Source organism: Brienomyrus brachyistius, chromosome 2, assembly GCF_023856365.1.
Source record: "Brienomyrus brachyistius isolate T26 chromosome 2, BBRACH_0.4, whole genome shotgun sequence".
NCBI classification, from domain to species: Eukaryota; Metazoa; Chordata; class Actinopteri; order Osteoglossiformes; family Mormyridae; genus Brienomyrus; species Brienomyrus brachyistius.
In genome coordinates, this window is record NC_064534.1 from 34449157 (window position 1) to 34469809 (window position 20653).

Sequence of the window (20653 nt, forward strand, 5' to 3'; positions counted from 1 at the left end):
ATTTCTTTTTCTCACCACGACGCAGGTGAATCTGGCACGACTGTGTTCTTATAATCACGTCGGACACTTTCATTTTCCTTACCACTGATCTCCAAGCACTCCGACCACCGGGAGAAAGAGAAAGCGTGGCCCGTATGGGGATCGAACCCATGACCTTGGCGTTATTAGCACCACGCTCTAACCAGCTGAGCTAACCGGCCAAGCGGCAAAAAACGGTCGGCTACACCACATGCAAAAAGTGCAAAAGAAACGTTTTTGGGCAAGAGTGCGCCTTGGGGCGCAAAACTGAGCCCATGACAGGTCCCACCGAGATTTGAACTCGGATCGCTAGATTCAGAGCCCAGAGCGCTAACCATTACACCATGGAACCAGCGGGTACATCGCAGCCCATGGCGGAGACGAGCTCCAAGACTCACGTCACGTGCTGCCAGAACCCGGGATTGAACCAGGGACCTTTAGATCTTCAGTCTAACGCTCTCCCAACTGAGCTATTCCGGCACAACCATGAGCTCCACTCTTGCCGTTTTCTGCCTCTTTCTTTGGAGCCCATCTCCCCACCTGAGCCACATGCAGTGAATGTCAACCTGGAGCAGCAGCAAGCTATGAGAAGTGTCCGATTTTAAGCCATAGTACGGTACACGAGTCAGGTGAGAGGCTCTTCTCAAGCTAACACGAGACTGTTGCTCAACAAAGACAATATGTCAGACAGTAGAATGTGTGAGAAAGTGCACAGATGCAAGGATGGGCAAGAAGGCGGTCAGAAGTGTGAAGCTGAGATGCCTCTGTGTAGTTTTTAGCTAGGGGAACTGTAATGAGCCAGCCTCAGGGCTCCGCTTGCCAGGGGTTGAGCGGAAATGTGGAGTACCTGTCTTGAGTACCTGTCCTAAATTTCTCATTCGTGGGATAATAAAGGTTTATTCTATTTATTCTATTGAGATAAGACTGAATTAGCTGGAGTTCAGCGCTGAGTGTACAGTTATTAAAAGAGCCGCTTTGCATTGGCCGGGAATCGAACCCGGGCCTCCCGCGTGGCAGGCGAGAATTCTACCACTGAACCACCCATGCAAACACACGAGACCGGCTTTCCGCCGAAAGAGCGGAAAAATTGCTAAAGCAAAAACGGAGTGATGACAGCTCATTTCACACAACTGTTAAGATCAACGGAGTATTTATAAATTGAAGTGCTTGAAGCACAAGAACTCTGGGACCTTCTAGTGGAAGTGCTGCTTCGGGATGCTTGACAACTCCGTCGACTTTTCCAATAAATGCCTCCAAAAAAGCTCGTTCCATCAGAAACTTGTAAACAACACCAGAAGGCAGCATGGTTTTACAGTGCGGGTTGGATTTTTCTTCAAGAACTACTACGCTCTTTGAGCAAATTGTGTATGTAGACGTACACTTTGCCAGTCCACTTGCTGCAGAATTGTCAGCTAAGAGAAATGCGTGTATCCTCCATTTCTTTTTCTCACCACGACGCAGGTGAATCTGGCACGACTGTGTTCTTATCATCACGTCGGACACTTTCATTTTCCTTACCTCTGATCTCCAAGCACTCCGACCACCGGGAGAAAGAGAAAGCGTGGCCCGTATGGGGATCGAACCCATGACCTTGGCGTTATTAGCACCACACTCTAACCAGCTGAGCTAACCAGCCAAGCGGCAGAAAAGGTCGGCTACACCACATGCAAAAAGTGCAAAAGAAACGTTTTTGGGCAAGAGTGCGCCTTGGGGCGCAAAACTGAGCCCATGACAGGTCCCACCGAGATTTGAACTCGGATCGCTGGATTCAGAGCCCAGAGTGCTAACCATTACACCATGGAACCAGCGGGTACATCGCAGCCCAAGGCGGAGACGAGCTCCAAGACTCACGGCACGTGCTGCCAGAACCCGGGATTGAACCCAGGACCTTTAGATCTTCAGTCTAACGCTCTCCCAACTGAGCTATTCCGGCACAACCGTGAGCTCCACTCTTGCCGTTTTCTGCCTCTTTCTTTGGAGCCCATCTCCCCACCTGAGCCACATGCATTAGAGAGAGGATGAATACCGCTTCCATCAAATTGACAGGTCGGGTCAAAAGGTCACTTGTGGGCGGGGCTTGTGTAGGCGGGGTTTGGTTGTGGTGGTACGATGTGACGTCACGGGAGTTGGATTTATTTATTATTTATTTCATTATTTATTTATTAAATTATTTATGTATTAAATGATTTATTATTTATTTTAAATTATTATTTTTAATTATTATTTATTATTATTATAAATTATTTTAAATGATTTATTTAATTATAATTTTATTTTAAAATTATATTGAGGAGAGTGCTATATTGAGGAGAGTGCTTATGAGTGTGTGTGTGTTATTTTAATAAGTTATTATTTTGTCGGGCACAGCCGTGGCCGAGCGGGGGTGGGTTACCTGATGGAGCGTGAGCGTACGGCGTGTCTGGTGTTACGGTACCGCGGTAAGGTCCCGGGCTTTGGAGAATCAGCAAAGGCCTTAGAACCCTGTGTCTGGTGCGGTACTGCGCTAAGGTCCCCGCGGGCTCGGATAATCCTCGGAGAGAGCGATGCCGGAGAGCTGAGAGCCGTGCCGCGGCGCGAGTCTGATGCCGGCGAGCTGAGAGCCGTGCCGCTGCGCGAGTCTGTGACAAACTCTGAGAGACTGAGACTCTGGGAGAAAATGATAAAGTTGGAGCAAAGAATGAGAGGAGGAGGAGGTGGAGGGTCTGTCGTCCAATAAAAACGCTTGGCGGTAGTTTTGACAATGTATGTGTGTTTCTTCCTCACGCAGGCGTTTGTATTACATCAGTGTATGGTGCCACACTTTTGAAGGCCGTCTCTAACGACTTGGGCCATACATCAAGTTGGACACCTTGTCTCCCAGTAAATCCTGTTTTCATACATGACAGTACAGATATGGGTTAACAGAGAAACGATATGACTGCACCTGGTTGATATTGCGGCGAGCGGGGGGGCCTATTCCTCCTAGGGCAGAGGCACAAGTATCTTCGAGGTCTTACCCTTCCTGCCAGCCAAAGAGGTTCATCCAGGCCTTACCCGCTGAGTATATTATTTCTTTTATTCGCGTGATAAAAATGCTAATTAATTAAATTAAATTAAATTAAATTAAAAATAACATTCTAATAATAGGTATTCTCTGTTTTTTCTATGTACAAGATAGAGACTGCGCTGACCGGTCAAGAGAAAATCTACAAGAGACCTGAATCAGCAGTGTTATAAAGCACATAGCCAACGCTAATTAATAAAGAATTTAAGCATAATAGCCCAGACGTACCATGGCCTATAGCTGGTAGAAATGGAGCTATCCTACGGCCTACAAGATAAAAGCATATGGCACCAAATTGGAATCAGTAGTCTTTAAAAGAATAAATGGACTAGCAACTGTCTCTGGGGGAGCAGCCCCGGTTAGGTACTATTAAGCAGCATTTAGTGACATGCATCAAAACACATTTTTTAAAACTTTGACAGAATAAAGTCTTAGTTATTTTAATAAATACGTTTTTCAGTAAATGTTTATTCACGCGCATGCGGACAAACACACACCCCGGAGGTCAAACTAAAAAAAAAGTTGATACAAACGACAGTTGTATCGGACACGCACACAAAAACACAAAAGAGTTTGCTCAATCAAAAAAACACCAAACATATATAGTTCACGTTTTTTATTAAAATGTATAAGGATTGTTTTGATTTAAATTAATATGAGTGGAATATAAGTCATTTAGGCAACAGGATTTGAGGAAGAACCTAAATAGCAGCTAGAAATGACCGACCAGGCAGGCAGAAGTCTGCTTTTCTTATCTCTCAAGTCATGGAAGGGTGGGAGGGGGGCCACATAAGTGTGGGGTAGGAACTGTGGAATCAGGCAGGGGTGTAAGAATTTAGGATATAATCTTGTTATTTTAACACTACGATCCCTGAAGTCAACGAAATTTTTCGGACGCACCTCGGGTGGAGCCCCCCCCTCACTCCCCACACAAGCTGCCCGCCCCCTCATCAGCGCCAATCAACACCTATTGTTTTGCAAATGAAAGTGGAGTTTCACGGTTTCAGCTTCGGGTCTGCACAGAAACGTTTCCTAACAGTGTGGTCTGAGGAATCGTAAAATACATGCGTTAATATATCCTAATTTGAAACACAGTTGAATCCCCATTTCTCTTGATTCGGTAATTTCAGTTTCAAGAAAGTATTTGATGGAATAAATACATGCATTTGCTTACTGCCTGTAGCAATCGGTAATCTGATTTTCAGTTTTAAAGTTCGATCAGGGCTAAATGACAAATTAATTAATGTATGTCATTAAAATTACCCTGGCATGATATTTGCATTCTTAAATGTACCGACAGACAAAGCATTTTTATAGGTAATGAAGAAAAACCTGCAACTTGCAATGTGCAAAGACCGTAATCCCCGTAAGAAGTGCATGCACACAAAAGACTGCTGATTACTATGTCCATTTGTTATGAGAGAGCACAATGCGCTTTGAATGTAAACACTGACGTTGCTACTTGCGAAAAAGATCGCGCAGTTATGAGCGCACAAAAGACTGTAAATTACTGCGGACGTGTGTGCATTTGTGCGTAGGATTATGAGATGCCACGGTGAACTTCACACGGAAACAATTCACATGTTACATGGGAAACATTGCGCAGTTATCAGCGCACAAAAGACTGTAAATTACTCCCGACGTGTGTGCATTTGTGTGTGGGATTATGAGATGCCGCAGTGCACACAAACACTTCGTGATGTACGTATGAAACAGGATGGGCAATTATGAGCACACAAAAGTGCTAATTATTCATAAACAGATTGTGGTCCAGATATATAATTACGGCATAATAAAAAAAAAGACTTTCGCGTGCGTGTGTGTTTCCGTATCACATTCAATCGGTTATTTTTGATATAATAAATACATACAGTTGATGTCTGCAACAATCTGTGTAACCTTATTCAGTTGTAAAAGTTAGCTAAAAGATAAATTGATTTACATATATCGGTAAAAGAACCCTGGCATAACATTAGCGCGATATATGCATTATAAATGAATCACTAAGTAAGAACTCAGGACACTGCAGCTGCGCTTTGCATGAAGGCTAAAGATGGCTCTGTTTGGGAAAAAGAAACTTCTGCGTCGATTTATGCAAGAAAAAGAGATTGAAAAAGAAATGAAGACACAGCTTAGACAAGCTTCTGTTCCTCAGCTTGCCACTGGAAAGAGGACTCAGTGTCAGGTGCTCCGTCACTGTAATAGGAACCACAGTACAGAGAGATGTGTGCAGTGTGACAGGTACACCTGTCGCAAGTGTAGGAAGGAGGGTCCTTGGGTGTGTGATGACTGTTAGTGGATAGAAAAGGTTTTGTATCTTTAGTGTATGTGCTTATTTTGTATAATAAATGTGTATCTTCCACTTGAATGACACAGACTCTCTCTATCATACACACACATGCTCTTTATCTTTATACCATCTGATACTTGAAATTTACACATTCTTTGTCAAAATTCCTGCAGCTTGTACTCATGAATCAATGATGCAACTTTTTCCCATGTGGCACATGAAGTGTTTACATCAGAAATGCACATGCGTGCACATGTATGACATGTTATTTCATCATACATTTACACATATAGTTGTAGACACAGAACATACATCAAAATATATGTATTTGCTATATCAAAATATATTTGTGTAATTGACACCACGGTTACCGTAGTAGATTTGGGGGTTCCACTGTATTTCAAATTATTATGTATCAAAGCATGTGAATCCTTACAATACATCACTAGATAAACTCTTTAGTGCAGACCTGAGTTGAAGAAGTGACTTCAGGCTGGGGGATGACTTCAGCTGAGTGACTGTGATTCATTTGCAAAACAAAAGGTGTTAATGGTGCTGGAGAGGGGGCGGGCAGCTTGTGAGGGGAGTAAGAGGGGGGGCTCCTTGTGAGGAGAGCCTCATTTTTCCAGGAATTCTAGTGTTAAAGAAGGTGTACATCTTACTTTGAAAAACTTTCATGTCACATTTTAAAACATTTGTTCATCTTACTTTGAAAAACTTTCATGTTACATTTTAAAACATCTGTTTATCTGAAAAACGTTCATGTTACGTCTTAAAACATTTGTACATCTTACTTTGAAAAACTTTCATGTCAAATTTTAAAACATTTGTACATCTTACTTTGAAAAACTTTTATGTTACGTTTTAAAACATTTGTACATCTTACTTTGAAAAACTTTCATGTTACATTTTAAAATACTTGTACATCTTACTTTGAAAAACTTTCATGTCACATTTTAAAACATTTGTACATCTTACTTTGAAAAACGTTCATGTTACGTCTTAAAATATTTGTGTAACTAAAAACTATGGTCAAGTTATATTACCATTCTTTAAAGTTTTAAAGTGTATTTGCATTTAATGTGTAAATGCAGCTTACTGGTTGCTATTAAATGTAATTAAATAATCATGTACACCTTCTTTAAAATAACAAGACTATATCCTAAATTCTTACACCCTTGCCTGATTCCACAGTTCCTACCCCTCACTTATATGGCCCCCCTCCCACCCTTCCATGACTTGTGAGATAAGGAAAGCACACTTCCCAACCTTTGGTTGTGCGCTTGTGCGCATGCTTGGGGTTTTGCTGTGTGTGTGTGTGTGTGTGTGTGTGTGTGTGTGTGTCTGTGTGTGTGCGTTGGTTTTTATGATTTATCAGGACTTTTCACCTGATTACGTGCCGACATTATCGGGACATTTGGGATTATGAGGACAGGGACGGTGTCCTCATAATTCCTGTAATACAGATGCATTTATCTAAGTTAGAAAACCCCCCCTGCAAACTTTGGGGCCAAGTCCTCTTACACCACAAAACCACGAAAACCAGTTCACACAGTGTAAACTCTGCATTCAGCATCGCGCCCTCTGTAGGCTGGAGCCGGAGAAACACCAGAATAACACTTGCGTTAAGATTTACGGCTGCTGATTGGCTAGTTCTGGACTAGCCATCTAAGGTTGTGATTGGCTGAGAGGTATGTCATTCACTGCGAATCCTCGTTTCTATCGGTGGACTTCAGCAGGAGACTAAGAGGACACTACAATATCCTGTAATATCCAAGTCGTGGAACAGACTGTAATCAGGTAAGAAAATTGTTTTTATAATAGAATAATAGACTAAGTTTTCTTTTCAAATTGCTGGAGTTAAATGCAAATTCCAAGGGGTGTACCCATACATAAAATGCACGGTTCGATACAAACTTCGGTTTTGGATTCATGGTTCGGTGAAATTTCGGTACAGCAGGGAAAACAGAATATGTTTTTAAATTATTTATTTTTAATACTGAGACCACCAACTCATTTATAAGATTAAAATCTGTCGACGTGTCTGATTAACAAAACCCAAGAGACTTTTATTCGCACATTGTAAAAATAAATATGTAAAATAAATAAAAACATCTAAAATAAAACATCATAACTATAATGAAAAACTTCGGTTTTGGATTCGTGGTTCGGTGCAATTTCTTTACAGCAGGGAAAACACAATCCAATTGTCGCCTACTTCCGAGTATGGCCGCAGTTACGTAGCGATAATTTTTATGCCAGGTTAGAATTTTCTGGCAGAGCTGCTTAAATGCCATACGGAGAATAACTTGCGGAGGTTGTTTCTGCCTTTCTCTGGTCGCACATACACTTGGATGATGTCGTCTCAAATCAGTTAGCATGTCGGATATGTTTCCAGCAACCGAGTTGGGTATAACGGAGCCGGGAGACTGTCTTGGTCTCGCCGATTATACACTCTCCAGTGCTGGTGTACCGAAGTGATGTACCGAACTCTACGTGACGAATACGTGCACCGGCACTGCCTACACATTCCTAATCCCTGTTAATACGGAAGCATTATCTGCATTGCTTCGAAATTTACAATAAATACCAGATTGTCGATCGTATTCTGTTTCAAAGGTGAACACTATGTAGTCATTAAGTGCAGATAAAGCGATTTCATTGTGTAAATATTGCACCGAGGATGATTCGGTGTCGTGCGATAAGTCCTTAGGATAGTATGGCTGTATCTGTGCTCTTTAGGTTAGCTCATATCCAGAATTCATTTGGTAAATTCGATTTCCCAACAAACTTTATTAGTCATTCGTTCTTACTGAATTACATTTGTAGAATAAAAGGGATGTCATGCATTAAATATCTGCTTAAAACATAAACTAAATAATATAAACTGAATATATGAATAAACATCAATCATTCTTCACAGGAGGAGATGGCTTCTTCGAAGTTGAGAAGTAGAAAACTTTCTCCAAAACAAGAGGCTGCATATTTTATATCTGCATGTAAAGACAAAGATGGACTTTATGTGAAATATATAAATTCATATAAAGGTAAATTTAAAGTTTGTGTACGAATATTTGATTTTATCTAGGGTTTTTTTGTGTATTAATGTTATGGTGCTTATTGTTAACAGGGATCATCGTGCAGGAGCATTCGAGGCTGATCTTAATCTAGTGTTTGCTATCTCTTGTAGGCCGTGGGGTATACAGCAGATTCCATTTTGAGAGGGGAGATTTTCTTCTGGAATACAGAGGGCAACTCATCAGCAGGCATGAATGTGAAAGTAGACAGAAAATATATCATGATGCCCTCAAAGTGTTCATGTTTGAATTTTATTTCAATGGAAAATTGTTTTGGTATGTATGACATTGCATGTTCTTTAACATAATATAAGCCTTTGGTGACTGCTGACATACTCATTTTTAAATGTCTTTAGTGCTCTGATATTTACTAGAATATGGTAGTTTTTCTGACTTTTCACTTTATGTGATACAGCATTGATGCTGCCCGAGACGATGGCTCCCTTGGGAGACTGGTGAATGATGACCATGTTAGCCCAAACAGCAAAATGAAAAAAATCACCATATCAGGAAAGCCCCATCTATGTTTATTCGCAACCAGAAGCATTAGTCCTGGAGAAGAAATTACATATAACTACGGTGACTCTGACTGGCCATGGAGATGCAAGGTATTTAGACATGAAAGAACCATTTAGAAATAATCATCCTTCTGCAAAAGAAGGGTGAAATCCAGATATGTTACTTAAGTGATTAAAAGTATTTTCATTAGTTTATATTCTTTTTCTCAAGCCTTTCTCATTGACAATGATTATCGTATATCATAATATATAACTAATATTTACAGGTGGCTACTGAAAAAGACCAACTGCACCCAAAAGAGCAGAGCACATCAAGTGAGGTAGGGAGGACAGGGAAAGTAATTCAGTTAAACTCTTGTATGTGTGATTATTAGGTTTAAGTAGTTGGAGATATAGATGTGTGTTGAATGAGGATATGCAGAGAGAATGCTGGTAATTCTCTGTCCCTGCAAAAGGGAGATCAGCGTGTGAAAGTGTGCTTGACAAAAGCATTGTCTGTGAGGATATGGTGTTGATGAGAACTGCAGAGATTACTGGGATTTTGTGTTTGAACATTGTGTGAAACAATGCTTAGATATTAGAAATGCAGTTCTGTCAATGATAGTTTTATGTAATTTTTTTTGTACTGATTTAGTTGTATAGTTTTGCTTATGTGTGGTAGGAGCATTTAATTGACTGTTAACATTCTGCTCTCTCCAGCATTCCTACCATGTGCAGTATGGAATTATATTTTTATTTGTGTTTCTAGAACATAACCGATGTGGGAATGACTACGAATGTCCAGTTGTTGCCAGAAGGACAGCATGCAGATGTCCTAAGAGAAGAGACAGAAGAGGTAAGTGTGTAAACACAAACCTAGTTTGGCGGTACACTAGGTTTTAAGAGGACCCTGCAAATGTGTTTCGGCGTAGAGTTTTATCAGTTGTGTGTGTATATAGTGTTTGACAGAAACATGGACTCGGGGGTCTTCTTAATATGAAGCTGTAATTTATGTCATAGATGGCCTTTTGCTGTGTTTTTGAGTGGGTTCACCACACTGGAACATAGACCACTTATAGCAAGCAGTGTTTTGCATGAAATATTGTTCTGAAAACTATTTTGTAGGCTGTTTCTGAGGGAGACCCCTGTGCCAATACTCTGATGGATACCTCATCACTTAGCAAAGAAATGGAACAGGTAATTTGCATTATGTGCCATGCATTAGGAGCTTAGATATTAGAAATGCAGTTCTGTCAATGATAGTTTTATGTAATTTTTTTGTACTGATTTAGTTGTATAGTTTTGCTTATGTGTGGTAGGAGCATTTAATTGACTGTTAACATTCTGCTCTCTCCAGCATAACTACTTTGTGCAGTATGGAATTATATTTTTATTTGTGTTTCTAGAACATAACCGATGTGGGAATGACTACGAATGTCCAGTTGTTGCCAGAAGGACAGCATGCAGATGTCCTAAGAGAAGAGACAGAAGAGGTAAGTGTGTAAACACAAACCTAGTTTGGCGGTACACTAGGTTTTAAGAGGACCCTGCAAATGTGTTTCGGCGTAGAGTTTTATCAGCTGTGTGTGTATATAGTGTTTGACAGAAACATGGACTCGGGGGTCTTCTTAATATGAAGCTGTAATTTATGTCATAGATGGCCTTTTGCTGTGTTTTTGAGCGGGTTCACCACACTGGAACATAGACCACTTATAGCAAGCAGTGTTTTGCATGAAATATTGTTCTGAAAACTATTTTGTAGGCTGTTTCTGAGGGAGACCCCTGTGCCAATACTCTGATGGATACCTCATCACTTAGCAAAGAAATGGAACAGGTAATTTGCATTATGTGCCATGCATTAGGAGCTTAGATATTAGAAATGCAGTTCTGTCAATGATAGTTTTATGTAATTTTTTTGTACTGATTTAGTTGTATAGTTTTGCTTATGTGTGGTAGGAGCATTTCATTTACTGTTAACATTCTGCTCTCTCCAGCATAACTACTATGTGCAGTATGGAATTATATTTTTATTTGTGTTTCTAGAACATAACCGATGTGGGAATGACTACGAATGTCCAGTTGTTGCCAGAAGGACAGCATGCAGATGTCCTAAGAGAAGAGACAGAAGAGGTAAGTGTGTAAACACAAACCTAGTTTGGCGGTACACTAGGTTTTAAGAGGACCCTGCAAATGTGTTTCGGCGTAGAGTTTTATCAGCTGTGTGTGTATATAGTGTTTGACAGAAACATGGACTCGGGGGACTTCTTAATATGAAGCTGTAATTTATGTCATAGATGGCCTTTTGCTGTGTTTTTGAGCGGGTTCACCACACTGGAACATAGACCACTTATAGCAAGCAGTGTTTTGCATGAAATATTGTTCTGAAAACTATTTTGTAGGCTGTTTCTGAGGGAGACCCCTGTGCCAATACTCTGATGGATAACTCATCACTTAGCAAAGAAATGGAACAGGTAATTTGCATTATGTGCCATGCATTAGGAGCTTAGATATTAGAAATGCAGTTCTGTCAATGATAGTTTTATGTAATTTTTTTGTACTGATTTAGTTGTATAGTTTTGCTTATGTGTGGTAGGAGCATTTCATTTACTGTTAACATTCTGCTCTCTCCAGCATAACTACTTTGTGCAGTATGGAATTATATTTTTATTTGTGTTTCTAGAACATAACCGATGTGGGAATGACTACGAATGTCCAGTTGTTGCCAGAAGGACAGCATGCAGATGTCCTAAGAGAAGAGACAGAAGAGGTAAGTGTGTAAACACAAACCTAGTTTGGCGGTACACTAGGTTTTAAGAGGACCCTGCAAATGTGTTTCGGCGTAGAGTTTTATCAGCTGTGTGTGTATATAGTGTTTGACAGAAACATGGACTCGGGGGTCTTCTTAATATGAAGCTGTAATTTATGTCATAGATGGCCTTTTGCTGTGTTTTTGAGCGGGTTCACCACACTGGAACATAGACCACTTATAGCAAGCAGTGTTTTGCATGAAATATTGTTCTGAAAACTATTTTGTAGGCTGTTTCTGAGGGAGACCCCTGTGCCAATACTCTGATGGATAACTCATCACTTAGCAAAGAAATGGAACAGGTAATTTGCATTATGTGCCATGCATTAGGAGCTTAGATATTAGAAATGCAGTTCTGTCAATGATAGTTTTATGTAATTTTTTTGTACTGATTTAGTTGTATAGTTTTGCTTATGTGTGGTAGGAGCATTTCATTTACTGTTAACATTCTGCTCTCTCCAGCATAACTACTATGTGCAGTATGGAATTATATTTTTATTTGTGTTTCTAGAACATAACCGATGTGGGAATGACTACGAATGTCCAGTTGTTGCCAGAAGGACAGCATGCAGATGTCCTAAGAGAAGAGACAGAAGAGGTAAGTGTGTAAACACAAACCTAGTTTTGCGGTACACTAGGTTTTAAGAGGACCCTGCAAATGTGTTTCGGCGTAGAGTTTTATCAGTTGTGTGTGTATATAGTGTTTGACAGAAACATGGACTCGGGGGTCTTCTTTATATGAAGCTGTAATTTATGTCATAGATGGCCTTTTGCTGTGTTTTTGAGCGGGTTCACCACACTGGAGCATATACTACTTATAGAAAGTAGTGTTTTGCATGTACATTAGGTTTTAAGAGCATCGTGCAAATGTTTCAGCATGTCATAAATGGTCTTGTACAGTGGTTTTAAATAAGTTCGCAACAATAATGCCATAAGGATGCACTGGATGGTCATGGAGAATACTAGATTACTGATGAGTGACTTTAATTATTAATTCCACTAGTTGCTACTTAGAATATATATAATATTCCTTAGTTTTCTGTAATTAAAATAGCTTTTGATGAGTGGCACAAATTTAAAAATAGAAATAGATCTGCAAGACCTAAGTCTTACAGTACTATTGTTCAACTGATTCAATCACGTGAACTTCAGCTGATTATCTATGGGTCACCAGATCAGCAACCATAAGCATCTACTGTGTTTAGGAATAAGCATCTACTGTGTTTAGCTTATTTAGTTTATTTTAGTTTATTTTGCACTTTGTGTATTGTAGGAGCACAAAACGCCAAACTGATTCTCAGTTGAATTGGGACAGTGGGGAGGTACAGACACCATTTAATTGAAGCTGTTGAACTGTATGTTACATGTTATAGTTTTCTAGTTTTTGTAAACGATTTCATGACCTCTCTATATCTCCTTAATGATTCACTAAGTTTATTTATTCATATACTCCAATGAGTAGAAATATTACTTCAAGAAGCTGGCACATGGGGCGGTATGGTGGTGCAGTGGTTAGCACTGTTGCCTCACACCTCTGGGACCCAGGTTTGAATCTCCACCTGGGTCACATGTGTGCGGAGTTTGCATGTTCTCCCCATGTCGTCGTGGGGTTTCCTCCGGGTACTCCGGTTTCCCCCCACAGTCCAAAAACATACTGAGGCTAATTGGAGTTGCTAAATTGCCCATAGGTGAGCATGAGTGAATGGTGTGTGAATGTGCGCTGCGATGGGCTGGCCCCCCATCCTGGGTTGTTCCCTGCCTCGTGCCCATTGATTCTGGGATAGGCTCCGGGCGACCCAGTAGGATAAGTGGTTTGGAAAATGGATGGAAGCTGGCACAAATAATTGCAAGAGTTGTTTCTGTTCCCATAAGCATGTGTTTTATGCATTGACATTGTCTGAGAGGTCAGTGATCTTGGTCCTAAGCCTGCCCAAATTATGAATTATGACAATGATTCTAGCAGTTTTTATTGACTGCTGGTCTAGATATTATTTTTTGTGTTTATCTGAACTTCTTCATTTAATCTGTTTTGAAGGTAGCCACCAAACTTGATTTTTGCAAGACAGGGGGTCACAGATCATCATTTCCAAATGAGAATGTTGAGAAGGTAATGCAAGGTTTTAATTATACTTGACATGTAGGTGTGCCATCTACAGAATTATAGAGAGATATTGTGATTTTTAGTGTCATTTTTAAAAAGCCTTTAAGAATTCCCACTCAGAATGTAATTTCCTTTTTGTTTTGTTCAGCAGCCCTGTAAGCATGAGGTCATCCATGCAAATTTTTCAAGCATGGACAAATGTTCTGCATGTTTTGGACCTGTGGCGCCACTCAAGTGGATTGGTCTGAGGTGTAAAGGTCAGTAACAGTCCTTGCAAGTATTTAAGATAGTAAGTAATATTATGCAGGTTTTTTTAAAGTGTTTCTTATGCAGTATTTGTCAAATTGTTACTTTGCTAGATTAGTGTCATTGAAGGTGATTTTGGATTGGTGGAGAAAAACTGGAAGGTGTAATTCAGGTAGTAAAGGTAGCATTTGCCCTGTGTTCTCTGACTTTGAATTGGGAATGTTAACACTAAATTAATTAATGATTGCCAAAGTTCAGATTGTCTGATCACCAGTCTCAGTTAGATGATTCATTTCCCATAAACACAAAGTGATATGAAGAGGTTTTATCATTCAAGCCAGGAATGTTTTTACTTGTGTATATGAAGGCACAGTAGTAGGAATATACCACAAGAATGCACCATAATAATACACAGAAACACCTCCAACAATGAAAAAAGGAATGCTGCTTTATCTGACAGTTATGCCATGCATTGCAAAATGTGCAGTGCAGAGTAACATTTGTATGGGTTAATGAGCCCTCAAATACAAGCATAAACAATGTGTTGTTTATATACTTAACTAATTTAACACCATAAACCAGTATACCTTTTCTATCACAAATAATGAAAAACCCCATATCTGAAGTCTCTCTACAGGCTTTTTATATAACCCAGGTTACTGCCAGTTATCTTCTTTGCAGTGCACTTTGTCTTGTAGAGTAGTTGAGTACAAACTTCCCATTCAAATATTTGTTACTTCACAGCATCCTAAAGATAACTCACTATTTGCAAACATGATTGCTGTTAAGACCTGGCATTAGCTATTCATCAAAAAACTTTACTTTTCTGTCTCAAAATTACTTGGTAATATTGAGACAATGTATTGAGAGGTAATATTGAGAGGTAATATTACTTGTGTTTCATGAATCCTAATTGTGAGGAAGTGTATAAGCCCTGGAATCATCGCTTATGACTAAACTGTTTTATATTGTTACATATGTAATTATCATCCATAGACCCAATGTTAAACTGGCACTTTTTTAGCTAGGGCATTCTTTGTTTTTACATTTTTATTTATATAGTGCTTTTACATAAACTCAAAGACGCTTTGGTATTTTGTGTGTGTGTTTTTGTTATGCCTATCAGTTAAGGGTTTATCTAATCATGGCCTAATAGGGGTTGATTGTGGATTAAAGGAATTAGCCACAATTTGTGTCCCTATTTTAAATACATTTGAAATATGAGTACAATTTATTTCTCTCTTATAGTGTGCTCTAAATTTTGGCACAAGAACTGCTTTGCAAAATTTGAAAAGAATGATGAAGAACCACTTTCATGGGTGAGTACAGTATATTTACAGTTTTACTTATGAACCATCTCTCTTCACAAATGCTACATAGTGATTTTCTCTTTTCTGATACTAGGATATAGGATTTTCAAGTTCTGATGAGGAAGTGTCACTCTCAGATGAGGAATATGTCCCAGACTCAGACAGTGAATCGTGCAGTTCAGTGGAGTTAGCAGCAGGATATGTAAACAATGTCCAAAACAAATGTTCCTCAAATGAACAGAACGTGAAAGTTGCCACCTCAGAGTGCACCAAATCTCAGAAAACAAAGTTGAACCAGGAAGGTGTAAGCAAAGGTTCACAGTATTTGAAGGCCAGGAAAGTGTCTTGTTTAAATGAGGATGATTTATTTTGTTGTCTGGAGGAGTTGACAAGTGGAGAATCAGACAATGAGTCAGACAGTTCTGCAGAAGGGACAGATTTACTTTCAAGCACCAGTCAAGTTAAACGCCTTTCAGAGATCAAAAGATCATCAAAAGTTGACGCTTTAATTAATAGATCAGATCGTGTTTCTTTGCCCAGAAAAGACCATAAAACACCTACAAGTGAACAGCAGTTGGAAATAATAGGTGGTACTAGTGCACTTGATTTGCCTGGAGATTATAAGGATGTATCAGTGGCAGGAGCAAAGGGTAACATGGCTGGAGCTGAGAAATGTCTTCAATCATCAGACATTTCTTGTTCTGAAAATAAGAATTACTGTTACATTTGTGGGAAACCACAGTCAAAAATATCTCGTCATTTAAAAACCCATTTGACTGAAGTTGAAGTTGCAGAAGCACTGTCATTTCCAAAACGCTCAAAAGAACGCAAAAGACTACTAGAAAAAATTCGGAACAAGGGGAACTATCGGCATAATTCCAATGTATTAGAGAAAGGAAATGGGTTGCTTAAAGTAAAACGAAGGCCAAACAAAGATTGTGATTCAAAACAGTTTGTGCATTGTATGTACTGCAAAGCAATGTTTGGGCGTAAAGAACTATGGCGACATGTGAGAAGATGTTCCTCAAAGCCAGGTTCAGTAAGTGAACATCAGGGACGGACCAGAGTGTTGGGTTTGGCTGCCATGGCAGAGTCTACATCTTTGCAGCAGATATCTGGAGGAGTTTGGAAGCTCTTGAGTGCAATGAAGCAAGATGACATATCTTCTGTTGTACGCAATGACTTCTGCATTCTTCAGCTAGCGCAGTCATTCTTCAACAAACATGGAAATGACCCTACCAAGTTTGAATATATTCGTCAGAAGCTTCGAGAAATTGGGAGGTTTTTGATAACATTGCGCAGTGAGTCCTCTATATACAGCCTTGAGGAAGCTATAAAACCAGCTAATTTCCAGCATGTTATTGAAGCTGTGAAGAAAGTGTCAGGTCATGACGAAGAAAAAAACTACTACCAAAGGCCAAGCCTAGCATTGAAATTGGGCCACACATTGCAAAAGGTCTGCGAGCTCATCCACTGCAGAGGTCTAATGGCAGAAGATGAAGAGTTAATTAAGTCAACTGAGACATTCAGAAAGCTATATACCACCAAGTGGTCTGAGCTAATATCACACAGGGCTTTAAGCACAATGAATGAAGCAAAATTCAATAAACCGTCAACACTGCCTTTCACTCATGATGTTCAGCTCCTTCATAAACACCTGGAAACTACTGCCAATGCAGCATCTGAAAACCTGAAAAAAACATCATCATCACAAAGTTATGCAGAACTTGCAAAAGCTACCCTTGCAAGGGTAATTATTTTCAATCGTAGGCGTGCCGGTGAAGTATCTAAAATGCAGCTCAAAAGCTTCCAGGAAAGAGAGAACACACTACTTCACGCAGATGTTGCAGTAGGTCTTTCCAAATTTGAGCAGAAACTCTGTAGTCATTTTAGTAGAGTTGAAATCAGAGGTAAAAGAGGTCGAAAGGTTGCTGTCCTCCTCACACCAGATATGGTAGATGCCCTAACACTTCTGGTGAATAAAAGAACAGAGTGTGCGGTTCAGGATAACTGCTTCTTGTTTGCTAGACCCAAATGCCAGAGTCATTACAGAGGTCAAGATTGCTTGCGGCTCTATGCAACTCAGTGTGGTGCTCAAAATCCACAACATCTCAGGTCAACACATTTGCGCAAACACGTGGCCACTCTATCACAAATTCTTAATTTGAAAAACAATGAATTAGATCAAGTTGCTGACTTCTTGGGGCACGATATTCGTGTACACCGTGAGTATTACAGGCTTCCAGAAGCGACAACTCAGCTGGCAAAAATATCCAAACTTCTGCTTGCTATGGAAAAAGGGTGTCTCCCTAACTTTCAAGGCAAATCACTCGATGAAATTGAAATTGAAGGTACGCTTTTGTACAGTATCTACTTCTATGTCCTTTTCATGATAAATATGTGAAATCTGAGCACATTCATCTGGATTGGTTAACTATATGCACCTCAGATACTTTTAAAACATGAGCATAATATGTTTTGTAGCATCATTGTCCCAGTTTAGTTCAATTTGATTTCTTTGTTTAAGATGAGATCAACTTAACTGATGGCAGTGATGGAACTGAACCTGACAGTGATACAGAGGATGCTACCTTGGGCACACCAAGACTGAATGGTATTTTTAAAGTATTTTCATGCATTCTGCAGTGTTAGCAGCATATTCAGTTTATTTTTCTTCCATGTTCTACTAGAATTGTTTGCATGTATACTGACTGAGCAGTTCCATATTCTTACAGAAAGTCAAAGCATTCAGCCAGCTACAGAAGATAATGCTGGAGGCTCAACAGATTCCATCAGTGGTAACTTTCAGTATAATTCCGATTTTTTTATGGAAAGAAGCTTGATTACCGAGACAATAAGTTTGTCCACTGCTAAGTGGTATATTTGGCTGGCGTTGTGGCACATCTTACACGTTGCCATAGATTCTGATGCTTTTGGGACTTGTGGCAACATGAATGGTGTTCCCCAAAGCCATTTGTAGTAAAGGAGTGAGGAAGGGTCTGGGTTTTTGGTTTGCCTGCCAGAATCTCACAGGAGATGTCTCAAGGGGTTCGTATAGCTAGAGAAGACAATGCAACAGTTGTGACGTGTAGGATGGAGACTGGCAGTGGTGAACTCTTGTCTGTAAGATTCTCATCCTTCCTCCAAGGTTTATAGCTGGTATCAGCATCTATATATTAAAGACCAATTTAACTATGCCCAAGTTCTTGTTCAGGCATGCCCTACTAGGAAGTGAATCTATGTTGGGATTTTTTGGCAGGTGATCAGTGGCAAGAAAACCTTGTAGTCTGTACAATCATCATAAGAGTAAAGCAACACAACTGAGTCAGGACTTTTGTCACAGGTCTCTAGGGAGGTCATTTTTCTCAGTGAGTTTTAGTGGTGGGGGACCTTTGCTGAAAAAGAGCCATATGGAGAGCTACTCTGGATCAATCTGGATTTCCCTCTGTCTCCCATCAAGTAACATTCATGTAGTGACATTCATGCTGTTTCTCTTATTTGCAATATTCTATGTGTTGAATTCTTGCCTTATTTAGCCAGTTAATATGTGTAATTAATTTGGGTATGACCTGGGTATGAATCCATCTTTAAACCATTGTGAAGCTCAGCTTTCTAAACCTTGGATAACATAACTTTTAAATGTCTGTGTGCTAATTAAATGGAATAATGTTAAGTTTAACATTACTACAGATTATAGCACAGGAATTCTGGTGTCATTCTTCATAAATGACTATTTTTATATCCTTTGTAATTAATACACAAATTTAGCTTTTCGATACAGGTTGTATGCATTCTTTACTGAAAGAACTGCCCTACACATGCAACTGTAGTAAATTATATCCCAGCTCAACATTATCATTCTCAGCAATCTCATGTATAACTACTTCAGTTATTTGTATGTGTTTGCATCTAAATAATACTGACTGATTTGTTTTTTTTCTGTGACAGTGGGCCAGGTTTTTATAGCAGCAATTAAAACCTCAAAGAAGAAGTCGCGAACACAGTGGTCAAAACAGGAGGTGACAGCTGTATTGAAACATTTTAAAGATCATATAACCAAAGGAAAACTGGCAACAATGGCAGAGTGTCAGCAGTGCAAGTCAGCTGAGGACCCTGTTCTGGCAGGGCGCACTGTACAAAATATAAGAGATTTTGTTAGAAATAGAGGGATCACACTAAAAAGGAAAACCATGTCTAATTGAATATATATTATTTTCTATAGAGGCAAAAATGCCAAGGAGAAAAATATTGTTTATTTCTAATTTTTGGGGAGTAAAGAATTTGCCCTCGTGTCATGCACTCTTAAGTTGCAGAAAGTCTTTTGTTACAAGTTATAATAAAAAATTAATTATTTTAATATTAATATTTTAATTTCACGTTAGTACTTGTGCATAAGTAATCTGCATTTCATTAATCAGGAAAAAAGTCATTTTTGTTTTTGTGCATATTCGAGGTCCAATAAAACATCACTGACCTTCTAGCACAGTGAATGGACATGTTTGTGTGTGTGTTCATTTGATGTCCTGGAAAATCATGTATGACCTCACAAACAATGTTCTCGTCGTAGGAGGGAGTTTCTTGGGAGGTTCCCATATGCTACCATAGTGTCAGGTGGTAATGTAAAGAGCTTCATTTACTTTAGAATTAATATGAAGTGATATTTGTGTTGTGCAAAGCAAAATAATTTTTTTGATGTTTACAGCACTTCTCTAGAGCAAAGGGAAAGGTGGGTCCCCTAAAACCATGTTTCAACTGGTTTGGGAGGCAAAGTCCTCTTAAGACTTAAAAACCCGTATGTGTGTGTGTGTCTGTCTGTGTTTGTGTCTGTGTAGGTTGTTCATCTTGCGTCCAAAGTTAAGGTTATATTTTATACTACTTTAAAATAACACATTTTTGTTTGACTGTTTAACAAACACATCTAAAGTTTTTATACATTTAAACATTAACAAAAGCTGTTAATGTTGTTTTCTTTAAAATTTACAAGTCTATTTTGTGTGGTTTTTCACAATAAGACTCATGAACGACTAAGTTAGTATGTTTTGGGGTCTGTAAACACATGGCGGTCCTATACTTTCACAGACCTAAAGTTAAACTCTATAGCCCCTGACCACCGGTGTGTGTGTGTGTGTGTGTGTGTGTGTGTGTGTGTGTGTTTGTGCACATGAGCATGAATATACATTTACTGAAAAAACATATTTATTAAAATAACTAAGGCTTTATTCTGTCAAAAACAATTTTTAAATAATTCTAGCAGATAAATGGGGT

The 20653-nt window shown here is 39.3% G+C and overlaps 2 protein-coding genes and 2 non-coding genes across 10 annotated transcripts in view; 1 reads left to right on the forward strand and 3 right to left on the reverse strand.

The window, feature by feature from the left end:
• The window catches only part of LOC125715668 (uncharacterized), a 416660-nt gene that overhangs the window by 39444 nt on the left and 356563 nt on the right, over positions 1-20653 (reverse strand). The gene's annotated exons all lie outside the window — the stretch shown is intronic.
• trnaf-gaa (transfer RNA phenylalanine (anticodon GAA)) lies at positions 426-498 on the reverse strand. Its single transcript has one exon. It is a non-coding gene; the product is annotated as a tRNA-Phe (tRNA).
• On the reverse strand, positions 1752-1823 carry trnaq-cug (transfer RNA glutamine (anticodon CUG)). The gene has a single exon. It is a non-coding gene; the product is annotated as a tRNA-Gln (tRNA).
• LOC125715400 (uncharacterized) lies at positions 6703-19882 on the forward strand. Of its 7 annotated transcripts, XM_048986896.1 has the most exons (18): positions 6703-7151; positions 8275-8398; positions 8542-8704; positions 8844-9036; positions 9213-9781; positions 10051-10122; positions 10332-10418; positions 10688-10759; positions 10969-11055; positions 11325-11396; positions 11606-11692; positions 11962-12033; positions 12243-12329; positions 13767-13838; positions 13981-14089; positions 15327-15397; positions 17916-18002; positions 18124-19330. In XM_048986896.1, the coding sequence occupies exons 5-17, from the start codon at positions 9713-9715 to the stop codon at positions 17928-17930; spliced, it is 972 nt and encodes a 323-aa protein (XP_048842853.1). In that variant the 5' UTR covers positions 6703-7151; positions 8275-8398; positions 8542-8704; positions 8844-9036; positions 9213-9712; the 3' UTR covers positions 17931-18002; positions 18124-19330. The 7 variants fall into 7 exon arrangements, with proteins under 7 accessions (XP_048842853.1, XP_048842790.1, XP_048842800.1 ...); XM_048986833.1 differs by lacking the exons at positions 6703-7151; positions 8275-8398; positions 8542-8704; ... (6 more) ...; positions 11962-12033; positions 12243-12329 and adding exons at positions 15483-17739; positions 19337-19882 and having other exon boundaries at positions 10077-10122; positions 18124-18186; XM_048986843.1 differs by lacking the exons at positions 6703-7151; positions 8275-8398; positions 8542-8704; ... (6 more) ...; positions 11962-12033; positions 12243-12329 and adding exons at positions 15483-17739; positions 19337-19882 and having other exon boundaries at positions 10095-10122; positions 18124-18186.

What these genes read in the sequence shown, in the direction of transcription:
- LOC125715400 (XM_048986833.1), top strand. Translation starts at nt 10,087, where the DNA reads ATGGATACCTCATCACTTAGCAAAGAAATGGAACAG. An exon ending in GATTGGTCTGAGGTGTAAAG is followed by an intron (nt 14,090 to 15,326) that starts GTCAGTAACAGT and finishes TCTCTCTTATAG; the next exon opens with TGTGCTCTAAATTTTGGCAC. An exon ending in ATGAAGAACCACTTTCATGG is followed by an intron (nt 15,398 to 15,482) that starts GTGAGTACAGTA and finishes TTCTGATACTAG; the next exon opens with GATATAGGATTTTCAAGTTC.